At 34.4% G+C, this 25,991-nt stretch overlaps 1 protein-coding gene across 3 annotated transcripts in view; it reads right to left on the reverse strand.

The window, feature by feature from the left end:
• The window catches only part of ATF7IP (activating transcription factor 7 interacting protein), a 123,207-nt gene that overhangs the window by 95,280 nt on the left and 1,936 nt on the right, over window positions 1-25,991 (reverse strand). The window contains exon 1 of one of the 3 annotated variants that reach the window (XM_025879897.2): window positions 10,364-10,612. The exons of 1 other annotated variant lie outside the window; for it this stretch is intronic. In XM_025879897.2, the coding sequence (XP_025735682.2) occupies window positions 10,364-10,380 (17 nt within the window). In that variant the 5' untranslated portion in view covers window positions 10,381-10,612. Of the gene's footprint in view, window positions 1-10,363; window positions 10,613-25,991 lie in introns of those variants that run through there. One more of the 3 variants, XM_025879896.2, reaches the window with a different exon arrangement.

Genomic DNA, 25,991 nt, shown 5'->3' on the forward strand with positions numbered 1-25,991 from the left:
CAGGCAGGCAGACAGACGAGTACAGAAACAAAAACAATGAAAGGCCAATTTCTCCTAAAAATCAACAAATACTGATTTGTTCAGCTATCCAACAAAAGAAGGAATTAATTGCCTTATGAAATTAGAGACTCTCTGTCATTAGAAATGTTGAAGCAGAAACTATAGATAATTATCTGTCAGGAATAATAAACAGAAGGCTCCTGTAGAAAGTGTGATGTTACAACTACTTGACCACCTAGGTCTATCCCACTTTCAAGATTTTGTTATTTGACATTGCTTGCTAATAAATTTTGTTGCCTAAGAGGAACACAAAATCTGAAAACTCAAAATTTATCCCTCAGATTTTTGGATCATTCATACTCAAACAGTCTCAAAAACTACACATCTTTATCCTCAAGACATTTATCTTTGTCTTACATGATTCCCTTTAGGTTTATTTGTGTCTATACAAAAACTCCTCTGTGCAACTTTCTCTCCTCTTGCTTTGCTATGACCCCCATTTGAATATTGAATGCTATTTTGGTCTAACTCCTTTCCTCTTTACCTATTAATAAAACCCCCTCAGTATGTCTCAACTATCTTCCCGATCTAACATTCTCCCTAACAATTATTGGTCTAGATAAGTGTGAAAACTTCCCAATTGTTTTAGATATGTGTGTTCTCCACACTAAGAGAAGCATGCCCTTCTCCCAATCCAACCTTTAGTAAATTAATAAAAATTGGTATCTTTCTAGTACCAACATTTCTCTAATCCTAGTGAAGTTGCTTACTCAAATGAAACATCCACAAACATATAAATTTTTATACTTCAACAAAACATATATTAGAACAATAATTTTCAAAAGCCTAAGCAACATTTTCAAAAGGCAAGAGCAAACAGTTTGTACCCTGAAACATGAGTGTGACTTCTATCATGCTCAATCTAGCTGGCCTCTAGCTTTTAAGTACCCAACCATGTAGTAATAAATGACCAATGGCCTTTCAGAGTCTAGAGAACTGAAAGTCCCATCTAAAACTAACACTTCAAAGTTGCAGAAAGATCCTGCTGTTCAACTTCCAGAAAAGGAAGCGAGGACCAAAGAACTGCCTAATACCTTTCTTCCTCCTCTATTTCTCAAAGCTAGCCTCACTACCACCCTTTGCTTTGTCACCTACCCACACTCATCCCCCAAAATTATATCAATCAGTAATATATTTTATCACTGGCCATACTGATAATTAGCAGATGCACATATCTGCACTTCTTTATAAACATAAATCTTTATACCTTTATAGTATGGTTATATATTCTTTATATTATATACTTCTTTTATTTCAATGAGATAATGGTTTTCTGTATGCAATTTTTCAAGCATACCAAAAAAAATAATATAACAAATGTCTCTGTCACCTTCATCTAACTTAATAAAATACTAAAATTTCTAATATTCATTTTAGTTTTAGACTTAAGTTCACTTTGTTAAGATGGTGATAAGTTGAAATATGTGGACATGGAAAGCATAAGGGTGGAACTGGAAAACTTGACCATGTTATATGTATTATTAACATATGTCAGTGAACCATTTGTCAGATTTTGATGATGAATTCAAAGTGGTACATTTACTCTAAAACTTTATAGTTTAGTAAGGTTACAAAACGTCATTTCTCTGTAGGTACCAGTTGGTGTCACTACAACTGAAAACACAGTAACAGGACCATAATGAAAAGAGGTCTAAAACTGATTTCTATGTAATATGAACATATTGCATGCATGAGTAATGTTCATATATGAAGCCCACTGTTAGTTCATTTCAATATAAACCTGAGGAAAATTATTTAAAAAAATCATTTTTTAAAAGAAAAAAATCCAAATATGGTATTCACAATCTCCTGAAAATTTACATTAAACAATCTATCAATCCTGGTATGACTAAAATTAAAAACAAACAAAAAACCTCCCAAGGATGAGAGACAGATATAAGGCCTGAGGGGCCGGGGGGGTGGGTGGTGGGGGTGGTCACAAAAAAAAGGACCTAAATCTCTTACCTGTGGGTAGCTTGATATTGTGGAAAGGACTTCCTCTTCTGTAAACCACTGCAACTTAGTTCATTTGTATAAATAGTTAAAGCTAATGCAGACTTCTAGAACAGCCTTCTTGAGCCTAAATTCCTTGCTTGGTTCATATTCATAAAAAAACAGGAATACAGTAGATTGGCTACATATTAAATTTCCTTGCAAACAGTGATTCACATCTGTTGTGTAGTTTGTGCAGCAAACAACCCAATAACCACAAAAGCCAAAAAACGTCAGCCAGTATGCCAATGAAGCTCACAGAACACACAAAGTACATCTTCCAAAGGACTGTTGCAAGTGAAGATGCCTAGAATCAGAATGCTTTTGTACTGCTTTCTATTCTGCCAACTATTAGGACTGCAGCAACTGTATGCAGTTAAGTACCTCCCACATATTACCCAATAGTATCAATAGGCATAAATCTATAAAAACAGAACTAAAAGCTTCAAAGGCTTATAGCTTCTCATTATTCCACATATTGTCAGTTGTGGAGGTCTCAGTACTCTTATTCTAAAGCATCAACTCTGTCCTTTCAGTCCTAAAGGCTGAATTCTTACACATTCCAAACAGAAAATCCATGACACATATTATTTGCTGCCCTAGCACAGCCAGACTGCAGTTACAGCTAGCTGGCACCAGTAAGAACAATTTACATAAAGCAGTCCTCATTTCATGACCAAACTAAAGGAAAATACTGCTGAGTAAACCCTCCCCCATTCGTTCCCCAACAGGCACTGACTGGTTTTAGAATATATCTAGTTATCTATTTACCAATGATTCAAATCCAGGTAATAAGACAAAATCAATTTATAATTCTTATGTAACTGACATTTTACCCCCACCACACCAAAAATATGTTTAACACCCAGAGGTATTCAAAAGCCTTAGTTTTCTGTGACATAGACCAATATATCACATAAATCCAGTAACTGCTATTTTTAACAATCATTAAAAAATATAAATTATAATTCACATTAGCTAAAAGCTGTCCTCATTCGACTGTACAGCCACCTTTCAAACTTTGTTAATCACTTAAATAGTAAATGATCATTAAATAGATTTGCTCTTAGAACCACACTGCTTTATGTGTCACCAAATAATAAGACTTAATGCATATTCAAGTAACATTAGTACAATGATTAAGTAATTAAACATATTTACCACTAGTTAATATTATTAAACTTTTCGATAAGCTCACACATTAAGTTACAAATATCTACACAAGAACGTATTTTGTCAGTGGCACATTCTCATTTAACCTAAATCATTCCTGTGCTGTTTTAATTGGCCAGATCTAAGAGTTGAGTCACTGTCTATGAAGTCCTTTGTTTAAATTTTTTTCAATTACTTTATCACCTCATACATAATTCTATCTCTTCACTTCTATTTTTCCATTTATTTTAGTGAGTCTAACTATACTAAATTTCATTTTCAAATAGTCTAGAAACTAGTTTAGTGCCACATATTTTATGACAATAAAATGAAAAGTACTTAATATGCTAACGAGGGGTTATCCAAAATATGTTCCTTATTTTTAAAGTACGCTCTCCATCCAGCATGGAGCCCAACATGAGGCTCTAATTCACAACCCCAAGATCAAGACCTGAGCCAAGATCAAGAGTTGGACCCCCAACCGACTGAGCCACCCAGGTGCCCCTGCTCCTTATTTTTTAATCTTATTTTCTGTTGTTGTTTTTTTTAAATTTTTTACTTATTTTATGAGAGAGAGAGAGCACACAAGCAGGGGCAGCTGCAGAGAGAGAGGGAAAAGCAGGCTCCCCGCTGAGCAGGGAGCCCAATGCGGGGCTTGATCCCAAACCACCAGGATCAGGACCTGAGCTGAAGGAAGATGCTTAACCAACTAAGCCACCTAGGTCCCCTGTATTTTCAGCTGTTTTAAAACATCGTTCTTAAACTACCCCTATTACACAATAAAGACAATGGGGCTCTAAATTAGAGGAAAAATAAAGTTATCACACATCAACAGTAATTAGCAGACTTCTAATGTGTGCATAATCCTAAGTGTTACCTTCCTCAAACAACTATATATTCTTTTCAGAATCTGTACTCCACCAGCAGCAGCAGGAGGAAAAGAAACAAATATATATAATATGGTGTCATTCCACATAGTATACACTGTTTAAGTAATATTTGGCTATTTATCATAACATCTCAGAGTTAGAAATCATCCAAGTATTGTATTCCTTCCAGTTTTAATTTTGTTAGCTGTGTCCGCCCTCTCTCTTCCTACTTTATGTATCCAGCTCTTTGAATAAAAGTACTTGAAAAATCAAAGGACCTAAAATCATTTAATCCAGCATAAAATAATGTATATAACAACTATCTGTTAAGCTGAATAAGTAAAACAATCACCTGACAGTGAATTAATTATAAGAAGCTTAAATTCTCTACAACCTGTTTACTGAAGTGCCAACAATGTTATTAATCTAGCTCAATGCTTTGCAAATAATGGTAAAGAGCCAATGTTTTATCTCTAGTCCATCAAAGATCAATACTTTTATAAATTCAATGAAAAAGAATTACTTGGAAAGTGAAATAAAGAGAAAGCATATAAAATGTATGCGTCAATTATTTTTATTATTTGACCCAACCGACATAAAGTTACTTTATTGGATTGATATAAAAATTTCTAGACCCTCTTAATTTCAGTTCTTATCTCATGGAAGACCAGGAATAAACAGACAAACTAATCTGAACTGACCTTGAAACTGATCCACAGACCACATTTTGGTAGTGTTCACCTAGCCATGATTCTCAATCCCTTGCGCAATTTAACCTTCTCATATTTAGTATCTATCCTCCTATTTCCCCTGCCTCAGTGTAAACTCCTCAAGGGCAGGGATCTCATATGCCAGACACTAAAACAGTGCCTGGTAAATAACAGGTACATAATATGTGTTTGCTAAAATTGTTGAATCAATTGGTAAATTCACAATCCATTTTTGTTTTCACTCTATCATGCTGCCTTAGCACCAGTAAGAATTCTTCCTTTGTCCCCTTCAAGCTCGTTAAAGTCTTCACTTTGAGAGTAAAGCACCTTGCTTTCTGGCATTTTTACTATAAATCAGCCAGACCCCTAACAACCCCTCACCCTAAAGATCCTTTTCTAAAGTATCCAAGCAGCCCAGATTTCTCCCCAATACCATAATGATTGGGGGGGAAAAAAAAAAACAGAAAAAAATTTGTGCCAGAGGGAAACTTGTGAGGAAAAAGCAACCAATATTTACTAATACTTAATTTGTGTCCCACACTGCACTAAATGCTTTATATATACTATGCTCATTTAAATCCCAATTATCAACTCTGTATGGTACACTTTATCCCCATTTTAAAGAAAACTAAAGTCTGAAAATAAGCAACTAGCTTCTTCCCATAAAAAATAATGCCTAAGACTTACTGAGCACTTACTTACGATAGGCATTATACTTTCAGCATTATATATACATTTCTCATATAAATGTCTAACTAGTCAGTGAAAGAAAATGAGTTCACCTTGACTGATTCCAAAGTTTGTGTTCTTCCAAATCTCTTTTGGATGGTTGCAGAATGGCATTAAGAGCTTAAGTAATTTATTCAAACCTATACAACTACTTAATAGCAGTACCAGACAAAAATAATCATTTCCTGACTTCTATACTAATAGTTTCCACAATGCATGCCATGATACTTCCATGTCAGCAAAGAAAAGCAACAGGTCATACAACTCTCCTGGGTAGTAGCACCTGGTTTACTACAAGAAAGGCAGAAGTCCTTAGGCAGGTGGAAAAGCAACTCCTCAGATACGGTGTTAAACTCCTTTTACATTAAACTCAAAGGATTCACTGAGTCAATAAGCACTGTTTTCATTGTTTCCATATTCACACATTAATGACTAAGAACAGACTGCTACAAATTACTAATAGAGAATTCTGTGAAAGTTCTAACTTGAGTGATTAAAAAAAAAAAAAAATCCCTTATTTGAACAGACTTTAAGCTTTCTCCCAAATCACTATCTCTTTTGGGAGTGTGAAGAGTTTGGAAAACAGGAGAGTCAGTGTTTCCTGTGCAAGTTAAATGCTTTTTCAATTTCCACTGAAGTTTCCTCTAACTTAAAGCCATTTTCCAAAAAAGAGTAACATTTCCCTGGAGTTAGCAATGTCATGGTATTACACGAATGCTAAGAAGCTGGCTTTCACTCTGGAAAATGTGGAAAATCACATCACATCATGATCATAAACTACCATGTTTCCTGCATCATCAAAGTAGTCTCAACATAGTTAAGACAGTGAATGTTATGTAAACAAAAGCAAACTTTTAGCAAAAATAAGTTTATAATGGCCTCTAAAATTAGTCTAGTGCCGTTAAGAAAACTTTCTACTAGAAACTTTCACATTTTTAGTGCTAAGACGTCTCAACTCAACCAATTTAGACACAAATCTTTTATAAAATGTATTTCATTTACCTGTTTGGTAAACTGTGTATCTTGAATATATTTTAACTTTTTCTTATGCAGTATCATCATTAAGAACATCAATATGATAAACAGTGGTATCTTTAACACTGTCATAACATTTAAAGAAAAGAGAACCTATTATCACATTAAAAGACCTCAAGGTATTCGTGTTTCTAATTAGTATTTCTTTAATCTCTTCACTTTCATTCTGTTGTCACTTTTTGCTGATGTCACTGGATCTCCTTCAATCAGCACCATAGTATTCTAATATAGAGAAATCAGGACAAAGCTGAAGATTAGCAAAGGCGCCATATCTTCTAAAGAATAAATGGTCTTTACACGTGCAGTCTCTCCTACCAAGTAAAGTAGGCTAGACTTTACTTATGCTTACTTTCTTCTAGGTTAGAAGCTATATTCTAAATATAAAAGGCTGCCAACAATCTGTCAAGTAGGAGAGGGATTTAAAAGGAACAATTTACAGGGTCCCAGCAGGTAATGTAATTAGTGAGTAAGACCAGATGTGAACTATATAGGCCCTATCTGAAGAGGACAGTAGCTACTCCACTGAAGATTATTTTTCTGATACAGAAATACATTCTTAGCACTGCCCATCTTCTATTTTTCAGAGATAAGACACCCAGATTTTTGTGTAAAATCTAACAGCTTTAACAACTAGAGTGATAGGCCAGTGGCTAAATGATACAGTCTGTTGGCTGCCAATTTGTGGCTACTGAAAGAAAACTATACTGTTCTTAAGATTCTCATTTGTACTGAAACACAGAAAACTCTAGGCCCCAAATTCAAGTCCTCTCTTTAGAGAAATTACTTTCTCACTGTATATTTGGAGGACTCAGTCAGACTAGAATTGAAACATTTCTCCCATTTACTCCCTTAATTCTGTAATACCAACATTTTATATTGGCTTTACTTAATAAAAATATCTACCATATCCACATACAGCAAAAGGTGGCTAATCTAGGTAACATAATGGGATCAGTAGTACAAACATGAATACTACATATTACCAAGTGGATATAGATGTACTACTATCAATCAGTACTTCTTGCTTCTGAGCATGAGTTATATAAGAAATTTCCCATACTATTTAAATATACCACATTCCTTAATCCAATCACATTTGATAAAGTACATGACATCTGAGAAATAAAAAAAACTGAAAAGCATTCAAATTATTACTGGAAAATCAGCACACAGAATATTTCATGGTACTCTTCAGAAACATTATTCTCAGTATATCCTCGCCATATAGAGAGGAATTTTTTTCCCATTTTACAGATGAGGAAACAAGAGTCAGAAAATGGAATGAGTTGACCAATATAAGAAGAAAGTAGTAAAAACAACTCAAATTTAGGTTTAAACTCTTAGTCAATTTCTTTCACTATCTCAACATTTTCCTTAAAGGCTTATGCTTAATGAAATGGCTCAGGAAAAAGGATGAACAAATAGGGAGCACAAAAAGTGACAAAATAATAACATTAAACCTTAATTACCCAGCTCCCAGATTTATCATGCCTTCAATTATTCAGCCTAATAGCTAACCTGAAATTCAGCACGGACAATTTGAAAACTGTCACCAGTCCCAAAAGTAATAATCCCACTGAGGTGCAGTTTATGCTTATAGTTGCAAAAATGCAACATGGCACTGAAAGAATGAGCAATAATATCCCGAATAACCACATTGTTGGTGTTTCCCCACGTATAAGTAAAATCAATGGAGTCACCTTGTAGAGGGTGAAGGTCAATTTTATAATCCACAACAGAAGACAAAAAGAATGGATCATTAAAATTTCCCCAAGGTCTTACTCTGAAGATCAACATAAATTGGTTCAATAATTTCAACCTAGCCAATTTTTCTCTAGCAATAAAGAACAAACTGAGTAGCTGGCTTGCACTGTATGAAATATTTGAATACAGTAAGCTGTTCATACAATGAGAAGCATGAAAATAATAACGATTAAGGGCACAACACATTCACTTCCTATGTCATACTCACTCTAGGGCAAAACCTTACTGAAAGGCACAATGGATAAAATCTCTATCACAACACTGAACTTGTTGTTCTCTTTTGGGGGCAAGCTCATATTATTGGATTTATATAAAGTAATGTTCAGATTATTAGAATCCATTATATCGCATAAAAAGAGTCCTAACAACTTCACAGAGTAGTTAGCTAATGAAAGAGAAATAAACATGCTAAAGCTGTTGATGAAACTGAACTAGTGATCCCAAATACATTTGAAGCCACTGAATAAATGACCAATGATTAAGAAAAAATTATTTTGTTAAAAAAATTAGAATATAAATGCAATTTTGTGGCAAGGCAGCAATTTCAAATAACTGTTAAATCGTGTAAATATAGATCTTATACTCTAACTTCATGAAATTAAAAAGGAGCATAAAGAATTCACATTCTAGAATACCTGTCAAAATGAATTCTACAGTCCCTTACCACCTGAAGTTCTACAACAAAGCAACCTAGACCCTAACACTAAAACAAGATTATAATTGTGATATATGATCTGGTTTCAAAACTTTTGTTTTCATCATAACAGCCTAATTGTTCTCATTTTATTAAATAAGCTTATATTAAGTAAATGTAATACTTTTAAATTATAAAGTAAATGCAAAACAATAAAATACCATATGTATCCCTTTTAAATACAGGGGTCCTTCATAAGAATTTAATGTGCAAAAGTTGTTGTTTTCTAAAGTTCAAGACTTACTGTTCTATGTCATATTAGTCAGGGATATATTCATAATACTCTTAACAAAACTGGAGAAATGTACTATACCATTTATAAAAAAATTTTAGTAAATACCACAATTTAAACACTAGAGCTTAAAATTTCTGCTATCTGAAATATTATGTGAATAACAATTTCATTCTCCTAACTCTCTGGGTCACTATGGACTTACCATATCTCAGTAAGTGTTTCAACTTCAGAAGAATGTTAAAGCTTTTTGAAAATTGTGAAACTAAATTTACAAAATCATTGAATTACATTATTTTTAAGTATACCACAGGTTTAAACTAAGACTAAAGTGGACATCAACAATATCAATTAATCAAAACAACTTGAATATTTATTTCAGCTCTGTTGCATTAAAATTCATTAGCTAGAAAGAAAAGGGGTATCCAGACCTAGATGTGAACTTGTTTCTAAATTCAAAATCTGAATCTGAATGACAACTTAAGAAAAAAATAATTAGAATAAAAAGTTAGCACCCTTAAAAATGTGAAAGAACTGAATGGCCAAGAGGAGGCAGCATAACGAGAAAGAATTAGAACCCAGTACAAAAAAAAAAATCTAACAGTGTTAAAAATTTTTTTCTTTCTGTAACTATGACTTATATTCAGAGAATTAACATTCTTCCCAGAAAGCTACCAAACAACAGCTCCAACACACACACACACACACACACACACACACACACACACACACAGAAAAAATCTCTTTTCATGCAAAACAAGGCTTATTTATGGCTTCTTTCCAAAAAAAATCTATTCAGTACATGTACTGTTTTTGATTTATAGCAAAAAATATCAAGCAAACTAAAATATCCAACACAAAAAGAATATTAAGTTAATTAGGGCCAGAAAACACTATTGTAGTGATCAAATGCTCTGGCAATGACAGAACATAAGATGGTGAGAAATTACAGGAATTTAACCTTTGACCTCACCATCCTATGTACTCTTTCCATAAAAGAAGCTTAAAGCAAACACTTCAACTTCTTAGCAAGCAAGCTCTAAGTTAACCTTGCTATGTAAACTCAGTAGAATTCAAATATTTTTTTAATTAAAATGTTCAAAGATAAAGAGTAATTGGTTCTTACCTCTGGTCCTGGTGCATGTGCCAAGTCTCCTCACTGGCATAGCTGCTGCCTAAGCTGCTACAAAGACTAGGTCAGCAGCCATTTTGAGACAGCTGCACTGTCTCAGTTGCACTAAAGTGTAATTAAGATGGCTGCAATGTGCACTCAAGAACTCACACAGTGAAAACTCAGCTATGTATCAAACAAAGCCCCTCCCACTTTGTCAGTCTGCAGGAAACTGAACACAGACAACAGCTAATGCATATACTGCAACAAACAATGCAGCTGCTTAGGACACAGAAACCAGAGAAGGCAGCAAGCCAGTTTTGTAACACAATGCCTGTGAATCCGGACTTGCAATACAGACTTTGGGCACATCCAGATCCCAGACAGCCGAAAGTCCACGCCACATATTAGCAGTTACAGAGATAGAGCCAAATCACACACAGCAAACACCAGGGAATTCGCTTGAAAGAAAGCCTCCATTTCAGTCCAGAAAAAAAAAAGTCTGCTCAAGGCCCCCTTTTTTTTTTTTGCCTTTTATAGTACTTTTATCATGAAAAGAGTGCCAATTTTTATAATTTCTGGAAAATTAAGTTGTTTAAATCCTGATAGTCAATTTCCATTTATAGAAGGCTAATTAAAGATCTTTTTCCCCACAGAGTCTAAGCCCCAAAGTACTCAAATCTAGCAAAATGGTTAAAGCTTGCAGTCAAATTTTTGAATCTTGACAATAATTTAAATAACTGTGGGGAAGAGACTAGTCATTAGAGCTATGATGGCAACAAAGCTTATTTTGAGCAATCTGCCATAAAGATAAAAACAATTTCTTCTCTTTCATAGTCCAGATGGCCACAAAGACATCTCTAGGTGAGTGGTTTGGTCCCAGGGCAAATTAAATTTCATGCCCAGCCACAGACCTCCCAACATTTTAACGTGAGCGGAAAAACAAATAAAAATAAAGAATGTAGACACCCCTGGGGAAAAAAAGCAAATAGGGAGAACAACAGAGTAAGATTCAGTCTAAAAGTGGGTATATTAACAAAACAAATTTGAGAGAGATCCCAACAAATCTGTCGCGGCAGTAACCCACCCATCAAGAGAAGAGAAGGACAAGCGCACAGAAAAACCTTGTTTGCTTGATAGCTCATAATCATCTAGGAAACCCACCTTTTCCTTCTCTTTTCCTTGGTTTACCTTTCTAAAATCTAGCTGCCCTACGTGATCTCGTGTCTATCCACCACACAATGTAGATATTTACTAAAAATCGTTAAGAGTATAGGGAGGTGGTAGGGGTATAGCCAAAAGGAGATTGGCCCCATAAGTTGGTAACTGTTCAAGCTGAGTGATGGGCACATGGAGTTGATTATTTCTGTATATATTTAAAATTTTCCATAATAAACATTTTAAAATGAAACAAAAACAACTCAGCTTTTTTTTTTAACTTAAATTCAATTAATTAACTAACTCAGCTTTTTAAAAGATCCTTACTTATTCTCCAAGAGGCAAACTGGATAATGTATGTAAAGACTATTCAAGTACTACACCAGATAAAAAAAAAAAGTTACACTTAACCAAACCACATTAATTCTTCAAAAAAATAACATTCTCTGAGGGTCGCTCAAATTTATTCCTTAAAAGCAAGAGGTCGGTAAACTGGAAAAGAGTCAAACAAGACAGACATTACTGTAGCACTGAAATGGGACTAAGGTTAAAGGGGAGACAACCAAAACTTTTAAAGCTGCTCACTTCAGATAGTAGATTCTTTTGGATGTCTGTTCTACAAAAATTTAAATTATGTAACACACCTTCAAATGTACGTTGTCCCATTCCCCTCACCCTAAGCCTCCCCTGCCTTGCCAAATACCTGCCCAATGTAAATCCTAACTACTTTTTTCTCAGTCTAAGTTCTCCTGAGCAAGCTAAGTTGCTGGCTACTACTATTGGCTATAAGAACTATTTTTCACCCACTTTAGATATCAAAGTAAAAGACATACATTCCCTCATTGTACCAATTCTCCTCCAGCCACTACAATCATTTTACTACCAATTTACTAGACTTTCTCTAATATCCCAAGGCACATACATAAAACAGTAACTATACTGATTATCTACTTTACACACGGCACTTAGAAGACAAAGTAGTAGGGAGGTATATTAATATAGATCAAACCTTCAGATAAGTTTTACATGCATTACTTCAATTAAATCTCACAGTAATCCTACAAGGTAGGTATTACCTCCAATTCATGAGTGAAGGAAACAGGCTCAAAGATTAAATAAATTCACAAAAGTACTAGGAGCTGAAATACATGCTAGACTACACTCAGTCTGGGCCCATGGAGCTTCCTTCACCCATCCCTTCCCACACTGGTTCTGTTTCTACACATCATGAAAATGGTTTAGAAAAGGAAAATGGTTAGGCTGTTATTCAGATAACTGGTGCCACTGCCAACATGTTTCACTCTCTATCCCAAAGAAAAAATCCTAGTTCACCAGATAAATCCTATTTAGGACTCAACCTAAATTATCTCATCAGTAACAATCTTTTCCTTACTCTCTTTTCCCTTTACTATACCCATCCCCCAAGCCAGGTATAATTTCACTCTCAAGATCTTTTGTGCATACCATCATTATACTTACCATATTTCATTACTTCTATCTTTATATATGAGTCCCCAAGGACACATCCTAATTCATTTTCCATTCACTTCCATAGTGTAAAACACAGTATTTGCTCAAGAGATGGTGAGTTGAAATTAATTCCCGGTGTTTTCATTTCTACCACAAAAAATCTCAGAAAATTCTACATCATTAAGAACCTTCATTTTCAGGATCTCAACTCTTACTTTCTAGGAAAAAGTTGTCAACTAATGACTCAACCAAGTTTTTAGCCTTGGTCTAAAAAGCCTCTGTACTTTAAAACCAGGGGGTAGGGGCACCTGGGTGGCTCAGTCAGTTAAGCGTCTTGCTCTTGGTTTGGGCTTAGGTCATGATCTCAGGGTTGCGGGATCAAGCCCCATGCTCAGCTCAGACTCTGCCTGAGATTCTCTGCCTCTCCCTCTGCCCCTTCCCCTGCTCATGCTGTCTCTCACTCTCTCTCTCTAAAATAAATTCTTTAAAATCCAAGATGGAAAAAATACCTTTTGTAGAGCATTTTTCAGCTCTTAGAGAGTTTTTACAGGCAATACACAGAAACTACTATGTGCTTAGAAGAGTTGAACTCTAAAAAGTGTCTATAAAAAATTAGGGAACGTAAGTATATTACTTAGTTTTAAATTCTTAAGTTTTACTAAGAAAGAATATTGTTTGATTATATATCATATAAGAAACTTATTTTAGATAGGATCAGTCCTAATAAACTGAATCACTGTTTATTTGTAAAAGCAAACACACTGGGAAGCTATTTCTAATGTCATGTAAACATTCCCATGATTTTCCAATGTTTTAGCTCTTCCTAAATATAAACTAGCACTTTTCACATATTTTTTTCATTTCAGTCTTACAATGATCATGTAAAATAAGAGTGTTATAATTTCAAAGTTTTATGAGCAGAGAATGTAACCATTTGCTAGGGGTTGCACAAGTAACAATGAGAATTGGAAGAGAATTAACTATAATCAACTACTATAACCTTTTATACACATATATCATACTATTAAAATACTTTGAATATACAAAATATTAAAAATTCCATGGAACCTAAATAAAAGGTTTCACTCGGGGTGCCTGGGTGGCTCAGTCATTAAGCGTCTGCCTTTGGCTCAGGTCATGATCCCAGCATCCTGGGATCGAGCCCTGCATCAGGCTCCCTGCTCCGCAAGGAAGCCTGCTTCTCCCTCTGCCTCTCCCACTTCCCCTGCTTGTGTTCCCTCTCTCGCTGTGTCTCTCCCTGTCCAATAAATACATAAAATCTTAAAAAATAAATAAATAAAGGTTTCACTGTATTATAGAAAGTAAATACTTTTATTTAGTTAATACACTTTAGTTACATATTATTACCAACCTTATACATACAAAGAAAACCACCATTAAAAGGATGTTAAGATAATGAAATGAAAACACCTAATCTCACTCCCTCAAATCCCACTAAAACTTAGTAAAGGTATTTTTTGAAAGCATAAATCCTAAAAAATAAGGAGAAAAGTAAAAGAGAAAAGAGCTAAAAGATTTTGGGAGCCAGAAAATAAGCAGAACCATTGGTAACTAATTTAGCAGTTCCCCAAATATCATATTCCATGCTTCACTGGGGACAAGAACCAATTTAAGTTACATGACAGCAACTTCAAACGACATAGCAACTAAAAGAACTAGGCCAACTGAGGTGAAGGGAGCAAATAGTAGGATGGTGTAACTAAAAAAGGGAATACTAGTGAAAGCATTTTGTGAATCAATAAGATACACTAGATATCCTCACCACATTCCACTAAATACCTCCTCTCCCCAATCCTAGCAAAAATATGAAGACAACATCCACAGTTAAAAATCAGAGTAGCATACCAAAAAGAGACAGATTGAGTGCTTACTGCAGAGGCCCCCTAGTCGTCTTCTTCCATTAATCTTCCAGAATGCTGGCAATCAGATCTTTATTCCCCATGTATGAAAATGGAAAACTAGGGCAATGCTCTCTGGTCCTCTCTCTTTGCGAGCTTTGTACTGTCACTCAATAAACTTTGCTTTACTATCACTCAAGATAATGGAAAACTATTCTCTGGGGGTATCTAAAAAGCACAAGACCCAAGATCTTAAGGTCTTGGGAGCTCTCAAAAAACTGCCCACCCAGATAAGCCAAAGAAAAGTTAAAAGCTGACAAATGTAAATATTCTAATCAAATCTTTTTTTTCAGAATTTTTTCAAGATTTTATTTGTCAGAGAGAGCATGCTCACACACGTGCACAAGCAGGGGGAGAGGCAGGCAGAGGGAGAGGCAGGCTCCCCACTGAGCAAGAAGCCCGATGCGGGACTTGATCCCAGGATCATGACCTGAGCTGAAGTCAGACGCTTAACTAACTGAGCCACCTAGGTGCCCCTCTAATAAATTTTTAATCTTCCACAACATATAATATAGTCAGGCAAGGAAGAAAAAGGCACCTGATTAAAGTCTAACATGGAAGATAGAGATCAAAAACAAGCCAAAACAAAAACAAAAAAACACAAAAACTATGCAAGAAAAAAACTTCAAAAAATGTTAATATCCACAGATAAGAAAAGATGTTGCAGTCATGTGTCAAGAATAGAATATTAGTTGGGGTGCCTGGGTGGCTCAGTCATTAAGCATCTACCTTTGGCTCAGGTCATGATTCCAGAGTCCTGGGATCGAGCCCTGCATCGGGCTCCCTGCTCTGCAGGAAGCCTACACCCCCCCACACACTCCCCCTGCTTGTGTTCCCTCTCTTGCTGTCTCTCTCTGTCAAATAAATAAATTCCTTTAAAAAAGAATAGAATATTAGCAGCACCTGGCTGGCTCCGTCAGTAAAGGATGAAACTTGATCTCAGGGTCATGATTCTAGACCCACATTGGGCATAGAGTTTACTTAAAAGAAAAAAATAAGTAGAGTACTACAGGCAAGGACCAAAAAGTAGAAATGATGAACATGATAGCAAAAATGAAGAACTCAATAGAAGAACTGGATGATAAAGTTCAAGAAATCTAACTGAACAAAAATACAAAATTGTAAGTAAGAGGGAAATAAAATCTAAGAAAAGTGGAGTGCCCCTCCAATAATTCACATTGGAATGACAGAATGGCAGAAGAAAGGTATCACCAATGAAATCATGTAAGAAAAAGTTCCAAGACTGAAAAACAAGAGTTGCCAAACTGAAAGGGCCTGATGAATGCCAGCAAACAATGATAAACAGATCCACATCAAAGAATTACAGTGAAATTGCAAAACACTAAAGACTATTAACAGATTAACAGCTTCCAGTGCAGGGAAAATCAGAAATAAGAATGGCTTCAGATTTATCAGCAGTAATAGAAGCAAAAAGATAATGAAACAGTGCCTTTAAAATTCTGAAGAAAAATATTTTCCAACCTAGATTTCTATACCTAGCCAAATTATCAATCAAGTATCTAAAAATATAGTGACAATGTTCACACACTCCTGGTTTCAAAGAATATACTTCCCATTTACTCTTTCTCAAAAAGTTACTAGACAATAGGGTCTCCTTCCCCTAATAACAGAATAAACCAATAAGAAGACATGATTCATGGAAAACAAAGGTGCTACACAAAGAATAAAGGAATTCCCTACATGGTAAATATAATTCTGATCACAGCAGTGTCCACATGTAGAGGGCAACTAGGCCAACTGTAGCAATGAAACTCAAACAAAAATGAGTCAAGATCCTTGCTGCCACTGTACCTGAGGGAGGTTTGTCTACTAAATAAACATCAAAAGATCCCTAGTAAAGGACCATACCAAATCATCTTAACTATTACCATTATGTAGAAGAGACTCCAGGATACAGGCCTCCTGGTGTAAAGTTGACATTACCTTCATGAATCAACATCTGTCATAACTATATCAAGAGAATGGGTCAGGATTTCCATGATTCTGTTGATCCAGTGCAGACAACTTTGTGTAAGTAGATTACTTAACCCTAATTGAGTAAAACAGGAATTACCTAGGACTAAATGAACTGATTTAACTATGTGTAATATTTTTAATGGTTATATAGGGAAAAGTCTTCTTAATCTATCTTTAACCTTCAATTTAAAACATACTTTGTATAAATAATAATTTAAATAATATCTTGATCCAATATCCTCAGAATTCCAGGGGAAAAACTAACCTGTGAAAGATCTTAATATGGGTTATAAGAAGCCACCAGAACAATTAAAGAGCAATTCTGTATAAAAATACTGAATATATCGATTGGCCTTATCTAAACTGAATCTTTTTACTTTTTTCTAAAGCAGTTTACATAGTTCCAGTAAGAATGTTTTCCTTCCTATCAGGATAAAATTGGACAAATCAAATTGGTAACCATAACTACAAGAGAAATGTGACATTTAAAAAGAGAAAGCTTATAATTAGGTATGACAAGGAAAAAGGACTGCTCCTCAAATGTAGAAATGACTGCACTTCAAATGTAGAAATGATGCCTGGTAAGTCCTCCCAGAACCTAATTTAGTAGGTCTTCTTTAATTTATAGATTCCCAGGTTTAATAGGAATAAAGAATATCACTTCCCAACTGACAATGATATTGACAAATATGGAAATCTCAACCATAAGACCCTAGTTTTAAGTACTGCAGATGAAAACTCATTGAGATGAATTAGACGGCTCTTGGTTCCTGATCTTATAATCAAGCAGATAAGTTATTACACTTTACAAAACATCTAGACAGAAGTTAACTCTTAAACCTCATGTCAAATGTATGTAGTTTTGCTAACCAGACAATAAGGAAGTCTTTTGGTATTAAACAACTTCTCGTTAGACCTGTGTAAATAAAGTATCAAGAAAAAAAAATAAAGAATAAGATCATTAAACAAACTTATGTGGTCAAATTTGTGTCTTAAGGGGCAGGAGGCTGGCCACAGGAATGGTTATGGAAGAAAACTGACACTTTGTTTTGCCTCAACTTTGAGTAAGCATGTCCAGCAAGTTCCATACCTGTAAAGTAAATAAAGGGGGAGGGAGCACTTTGCACACTGAAATTAAAAAAAAAAAAAAAAGCATATGTGGATCTAATCCCCAGAATAAATGATTTCATCTCTAACTTTGGCAATAATGATTATCTGAAAAAAATTGACAAACTTTGAAGATAAATAATTAATGTGACAAAATGGCTGCTTCTTTACCATGAAAAAGCTTACTGTAAACTTAGTAAATTTAGCAACTTCACAGGGCTTTTGTTAAATACCTTCTAAGATAAAACAGTCCTAAATGTAGACTCCTTCACCTTTGCAAATACACTACTTCTTTAAATGCTTATTTTTCCCTACTAGTGAGTGGTATCATAAAACTACTTTTCTAAATTACTTTTTTTAACATTTTAATTCTAGCTCCAGTAATCAAGAATTGTCATCTTCTATAAATCTCCTGCATTAAAGGGCTTTCTATAGCTGCACCTAGCTGCCTCTTAAATATTCATGCCTGACTAATTGATTCATCAATTGACTGAAGACAGAGAAGAAAAATGTGCCAAGAAAAATTGCTAACCATTTTTTATATCTAATTTCATTTAACCCTCACAACCACCCTACCAGGTAGGTGGTACCACCATTTTATATTAATACAGCTGGGAGATTCTAAATGCCCTGATACCAATATAAAATTACTATTCTTTCCACCTCACCATATTACTGATTTCAGGAAAATTCTCTGCGTTTTTCTTTCTTCATTTTTGCTATCTTCCAACTTTTAAATCACTTAAGTTTGGCAGGAAAGGAAAGAACTATACAAACTTAAAACACAAAATAATTATGTCATTCCATCTTTTCATCAAATCCTTATTAAGTTGCATACATTATGTCCTTCAGAGTTATATCTCAGAAAATAATAATAGGTAATCAGCAATGGTGTTTCCTTGTTTTCTTCTATTTTTTAGTGAATGAATGGAAGAATTTTTTCTAAAACTTGACTCACAATTTGTAATTTTTCATATGCAAAGTGCCTGTCAAATCTTTGACAATTTATCCAGTGGGTGCTTAAGTAAATTATGTATTTAATTTTTTTTTAAAAAGTCTGACATCTGTGGATAATCATGAGTTAAATGAAAAAAAGGAACTAACATATCTTACTTCCCTTTCTTGCACCTCCACCTAAAACAAAAAGGTTCTAGTCTTTCAATAAGCAAATATTTATTGAATAGTAAGGAAGGCAATGTGGAAAGCAATCTTATACTTGTAATAGTGGCCTTATCATTCCAAATTAGATGGGGTTTTTCTTTAAAATGTGACATTTGCCAGACACATCAATGAGATATAATTCCTAACTGCAGAAAGCTTATGAAGCACTACACAATTATAAACATAGAAATAGAAAGGAATGAATGCCTTTAAGTGAGATAGGAAGTTAAAAAAAAAAAAAAAGGATAACTTCCAGCTAAGAATAACAACAACCTTTATAAGTTATATTATGTAGGCACCATGGCAGCAGTGACTCTTAAAAAATCAAGGATCTTATGTCACATACCAGGGAGTTATTCAGAGTTCTAACACACTACCTTCTTTCTCATTTCTGATACTCTGAACACCCTATTTATTTCCTTCACTGAGAATATCCTTCTAATTCATCCCTTAAAATACAATTCCCCTAAGATTTCCTTGATCTCCCCCTATTACAGTTTCACTTTCTGTGCCTTACATGAATACTGTTTTTTTACTTACATAGAAAGCTGCTTTTAATTACATATTAATCAAGTAAGTTTTACCTATATGCAAAGAATTTACAACCACGATCTTTTTACCTGTGTACATTACAAGGTCCTCAAAAATCACATTTTCTATCTCCAAACTGTATATTTCACATATACAAAAAAAATAGGATCTGGAAAGGATGATAAAAACATAACTTCAGGGCACCCGGCTGGCTCAGTCAGTGGAGAATGCAACTCTTGATCTCTGGATCATGAGTTTGAGCCTCAAGTTGGGTGTAGAAATTACTTAAAAATAAAAAAAAAAATTTAGGGCACCTGGGTGGCTCAGTTGGTTAAGCGACTGCCTTCAGCTCAGGTCATGATCCTGGAGTCCCGCGATCAAGTCCCGCATCAGGCTCCCTGCTCAGCAGGGAGTCTGCTTCTCCCTCTGACCCTCCCCCCCCTCATGTGCTCTCTCTCCATCGCTCATTCTCACTCTCTCAAATAAATAAATAAATAAAATCTTTAAAAAAATTTAAAAATTTAAAAATTTAAAAATATAGACTCAGCTTTGAGACTAAAACAAGTAGTTCAAACAACTGTCATTCACAATTGTCATTACCCCACAGTCTTACCCACAATCTTTCATCCTTTTAAAATAAGCAAGTTAACTGGTAAAGTTTAAAAACATTAAACTGAATAAATAACAAAAATATTACAGTGAAATTTTAATATTAAATTAAAATTCCAATCTTGCAAAGCTAAACATGACTTTAATATGTTTGTAAAGGCAAGCAGAAAGGGGAAGTATTCCACCAAATAAGGTAAATATAATAACTAGAATCTCAAGCACAAATCATAAATACAAAGCTCTCAAAATTCCACTTCAAAGGAAGATATTGAGGGGTGCGTGGGTGGCTCAGTCAGTTAAGTGTCTGACTCTTGATTTTAGCTCAGGTCATGATCTCAGTGTCATGAGATCAAGCCCCACATTGGGCTCCACAACACTGGGCAGGGAGCCTGCTTAGGATTCTTGCTCTCCCTTGCCCTCTGCCTCTCTCTCAAAAAAAAAAAAAAAAAAAAGGAAGAAACCAAGGAAGACATAGAATTTTAACTATAACTCTTAAAACAAAAAACGAGTTTTCAGTATCAAATTATGAATTACTTTGAGAGACTACTTCTCCACTTTACTTTTATAGCAGAAAGGGCTAATTGTTCCCTAACACCCATTTCTTTTGGTTTATAAAATTCCTTAATTTTAGCTGAGCACATGGTTGCCCACCTAGATACTACATCAACCCAAATCTTCCTTTCCCAACTAAGTATGTTCCAATGACTAAGTTCTCACCCATAAAACGTGAGTCAAAGTGATACGTGCCATTTCCAGATCATGTTCTCAAAAGAATGAGCTGTATACTCCCATTGCCCTTTTTCTCTTGCCCCTGATTGGTTAAACTGTGGAGTAGCCATGTTCAACCTGGAACCATATGTTAAGTCAAAACCACCTTAAACCCTAAACAGTCTTTTTCTGTATTGTTACAGGAGAGAAATAAACATTTATCATCCTTAAGCCATGATAATAGTCTCACAGAGCAGTTCAGCCTTTATTCTAATCCAATTAGCTCCTGACATTTAACACCTAATAGGAAATAAGAGAAAATTTCAAAGATAGTCTCTTTCCTCTTCCACATTTTTCACTACTTCTTCCTTTTAAATCACTTAATCTAATAAGGGTAACAGGGCAGATACATTCCTACCAAACTCCAAAGCCTTAGTTGAGAATGAGCTGAAGCAGTCACATCATTCACCGTTTCACCAAACTTTCTCCTGGTTCTCAAAATGGCAGATTCTATCCTCACCTTCTAGGTTTACCTTTTTACAAACCAGAAGGCATTATCTTTGACAATTACTGACTCAAGGAGAAATCCTTTAATAGCTCTTTCAGTTTGGAGAATCACTACCCTAACATTGAAGTCAAATTCTCATTAGAATGTAAAAGTGCCATAGAGTACTGGACACATAATTCCTAGGTACCCACCCACCAAGACAATAATTCCCCAAAGTAGCACAGGGCTATACAAACAACAAAGAAAGGGACAAAGAACTGTACAGTAAGACATTATGACAATACCTCACATCATACAAAGGGGCCCTCCCTCCCAAATTAAAGGGTATACAGCTAGTTATTCCTAGTTATTAGATACAAAATGACAAAATATTTTTATAATATTCTGAGCAGTGAAAAACCATAGACACGAATAAATGAGTATTTTTCATGATAAATAGGTCATCTTCATTTCTCAGACTTTCACATTTACATAGGTCCAACTAGAAAGTCTCTGAGGAAAGTACTGTCAACTGTACCCTTAGGCCTATCACATTTTTGGGAAGTGGCCAAGAGATGCCTGAGTCATTCTCTTTAAGACTCAAAAATGCAAATGATCAAAATTCAAAACTGAAGACATTCACATTGTACAAACAAGCACTGGTGCCCTGGCCTTCTCATTTTGCAGGCATTAAAAAAATGAAAATGCTGCCCAGCACTCATACTCTCTATCTCCAATACAAAATGGGTTTCCACCATATAACTTGAAGGATATATAAACAAAGTTTAATTTTTTAGAATTCACATTTCTGTTTTAAACAAGCTAAAATGACTGGATAAACTACTGACTTATTTTTTAGATTTCAAGACAATCTGAGAAAGAACACTGCAAAATCACTTTTAAAGTTCTGTGCTCTGTAAAGAACATAACGAGGTCAAATGGGCAAGAATTTCAAAAGAGAAGCTCCACTAATGGATGGGTAATTTCTAGATACCCTAGGAACTTACAGGGACTATGGCTTCCCAGAGCTACTTCATGATTTTTTGTACTCTACCATTTACATTATGTTAAAACGTCACCTAATTTTTACCCATAATACACCCCACATGTAACTCCCTTGAGAAAGTACATATGCCCATGTATGAATCTTAAAAATTACAATAGAAGCCTTTCTAAACTAAGTCATACAGTTCTTTGCCTTCCTGAACAAGTTAAACATTCTCTATGATCCAAAATCCTTAATAAGATCATCAATTACCATAATGAACATGTTACAAAGGCTAATTCAGCTCTCTGAATACTAATTCCCAAACTAAATGACCTCAAAACTAAGTTTTTCGGGGCGCCTGGGTGGCTCAGTCGTTAAGCGTCTGCCTTCAGCTCAGGTCATGATCCCAGGGTCCTGGGATCGAGCCCCACATCGGGCTCCCTGCTCCAAGGGAAGCCTGCTTCTCCCTCTCCCACTCCCCCTGCTTGTGTTCCCTCTCTCCCTGTCTCTCTCTATGTCAAATAAATAAAATCTAAAAAAAATAAATAACTTTTTAAATTCTTGCTTCTAACACTTGAAACCTGACCCCTCTTCACTATCAAGATGCTAGCCATCACTTCTTGCTCCTATCTATATGTTTCTCTAGTAACACTTCTCCTGTCCCTATTTTGCTCTTCCTATTATAGTCTAAAAAACCAAGTATCATACTTTGTCAGAACTAGAAAAAGTTTTCAAGTAAGAGCAAAGGTCTCATTAAAAAAGTAAAATATGCAAATTTCTGTAAATGGCTTTGCTTGGAAAAGACCCAAATATGGGAATTTTTCATTTAAAAAGTTTGATAAGAGCCAATAATATCCTAACAATTGATTTCTGCCTATTTCCTAGATTTATTTTCATGAAACCAATCAGTACAAAGAACAGATTTAATGGACAATGAATTTATACTAGTAATTAGGAAAACATCCTTATGAGAGAATAACTTACAGTTACCAAAGAGACGAAAAATAAAAATATGATTAGGCTCCATCCTGGCCAGAAAAATGAGTAATTTTTCAACATTCCTCTATTAAAAAAAAAAAAGACTATGTTAAAGAAAAATTTTGGTTTCAAATGTTGTAGAACTCTTTAACTTGCCAACCTATTTTCCCACTTCTAACTTCATACTTGCACTATTTTCATATCACCATGTCCTAAGGCAGATTAAAAATAGAAATGCAGTCCTATATCCTCTAACAACTCATCCCTATTAACATTATATCAGCACTAGGAAACAAGTAAAATAACACCTTCATGAAAAGTAACAGATACCACAAATTTTCCCAGTGTTCTTTAAAAAAGGAGATTTTGTGGAATCTGCAGGAAGTGTATTCTAGTCATGAGTAAAAAAATCGAACAGTGTAAAGATGTAAACTCATCCCAATTTAGGTTTAATGCAATTCTAAACAAAACTTCAAATAACTGGCTTTTAAAAAATTTAACCAAATGAATCTAAATTTCATCTGCAAAAGCAGGGAAGACCAGCTAAGAAAACTGAAAAGGAATTATGAGTATTGCCCCTCCACATATTTATATAGTCTACAGCACTACAGCAAATGAAACAATACAGTACTGCTATATAATAAGGCCCAGACAGTGCTTGTTAACCTGCTTTTAGATTTTATATTACATGATTCCTGTCAAAAGCTGATGAAAACTGTAACTCTTTCCCCAGAAAAATGCACATAGGCACACTCATATAAAGTTGTATACATCAAGGAATCCATGGAACGATCTATCGAGGAATCCTCTAAAGCCTATCTATAGGAACTCCTGAGGCAAATGGACTCCAATTTAAATATCCCTAGTAAATGAAGCAGAACTATAGCTCAAACCTAGTAACTTAGCAAAATTAGTAACTCAAAGCAGTAAGAAAAGAGATCACCAAAATAAAATTCTAAGAAAACTAGGTATTTGGAAAAACTGGAAACTAGCAACCCATCTTCATACAATAGGGCAAAATAAACACCATACAGATTAAAACCCATATTTTTTAAGATCATTACAATATGTAGAAAAAATAAGCAAAATAGGTGAATATTTAGTTCATCCCACAACAGGTCATATTTTCTAGGCAAAGAAGTCCTGGAAGAAATCACAAATAAGAAAAAGAAAAAGCAGTACGTTAGACTACATAAAAATGGAAAACTTCTGAATATATAAAACCATAAGCAATTTTAATAGTAATAAACTAAAACAAAAAAAACCTGCCAAAGAGATGAATAGCAAAGGGCTAGATACATAAATAGCTGTTGCCAATAGGAAAAACATTAACATCCACCATAGAAAAATACATTAAAAAGCCTCAAACAACTAATTCACAAAAATGAGAAAACTGCATTTATAAACATTAAAAAGTTCAACTTCACTAGTTATCAGAAAAAAAAAACAACTAATGAGCTACTATTTTTCAGCCACCAAATTGATGGTGGTATGGAAAATGCTTTTAAAAAAACTAAGTTTTTATTGTGTAAATTACTTTAAAAGTCCTTTGAAGCAGTAATTTCAAAGAAATATGAGATGCAGTTCATGACTTGTGCAAGGATGTTCACTGTAGCATTATTTATAACAGAGAAAAAAGCAACAAACAAATGGTCAATAAAGGAAATGTTTAGTAAGTCACAGTACATTCTTATTAGAGATAACAATATTATGTAACCACTTAAAAACATTCAAAAAATATTTCATGATTTGGGATATTTTCAGAACATAATATAATGTAGCCATTAAACATTTTCAAAAGAATATTATATATTAAAAAAAATCAAACTATTTTTAAAAGAATAAGGAAATGGGAAAATGTCCACAATATGACACTGAATTAAAAGAATAGGAATGAAATTATGGTCCAAATGAAAAACTAACTGATCAATATTTATTGAATAATCCGTATTTATTGATTGATCAACCATGGGGGAAAAAAAACACACACCAAAACATTTAGTGTTTACTTCTAAATGTTGCTAATTTTCAATACTTTCCAAATGTGCTATAATAAGTAAAAAAAGAAAAGTATTTAAACATATGTATCATATATTCAGATCATAAAGAAAAAAAGACAATTTTAATGGCTTATGGCTTAAGCAAACCTTTTGTCTAAAATACATTTTGTGATATTTAAAATCTACAAAACTAAAAAGGTTTTAAATGACCCCAATAACTTAGTATTTGTTCAATAAGTAATCTAGTCTTAATGTTATATATGTTGCATACGTGCCAAAATTTTGTGGTATCATAACTACCAAACTAAAATTTCAAAACACCCTTGTTATTGAAAGAACAATAATTAACAAATAGTGGACAGACAATTCATTGGTCTTAAGTTTTAAGTTTATAGAAGTGTATTTGCCTTTCTAACAAACAGCAAAATTATCTTACTAAGAAGTATTTACATTATACATTACGTTCCTCAGTGTTTTCAAGTACTACAATCTTCAGCATTAACCTAAGAGGCAATCATTTGTACATTCAAATGAAAACATAAGCTTAAAT

This window comes from Callorhinus ursinus, unplaced genomic scaffold (genome assembly GCF_003265705.2).
Source record: "Callorhinus ursinus isolate GAN/ISIS: 27379988/994484 unplaced genomic scaffold, GSC_fseal_2.0 scaffold27, whole genome shotgun sequence".
Lineage (NCBI taxonomy): Eukaryota > Metazoa > Chordata > Mammalia > Carnivora > Otariidae > Callorhinus > Callorhinus ursinus.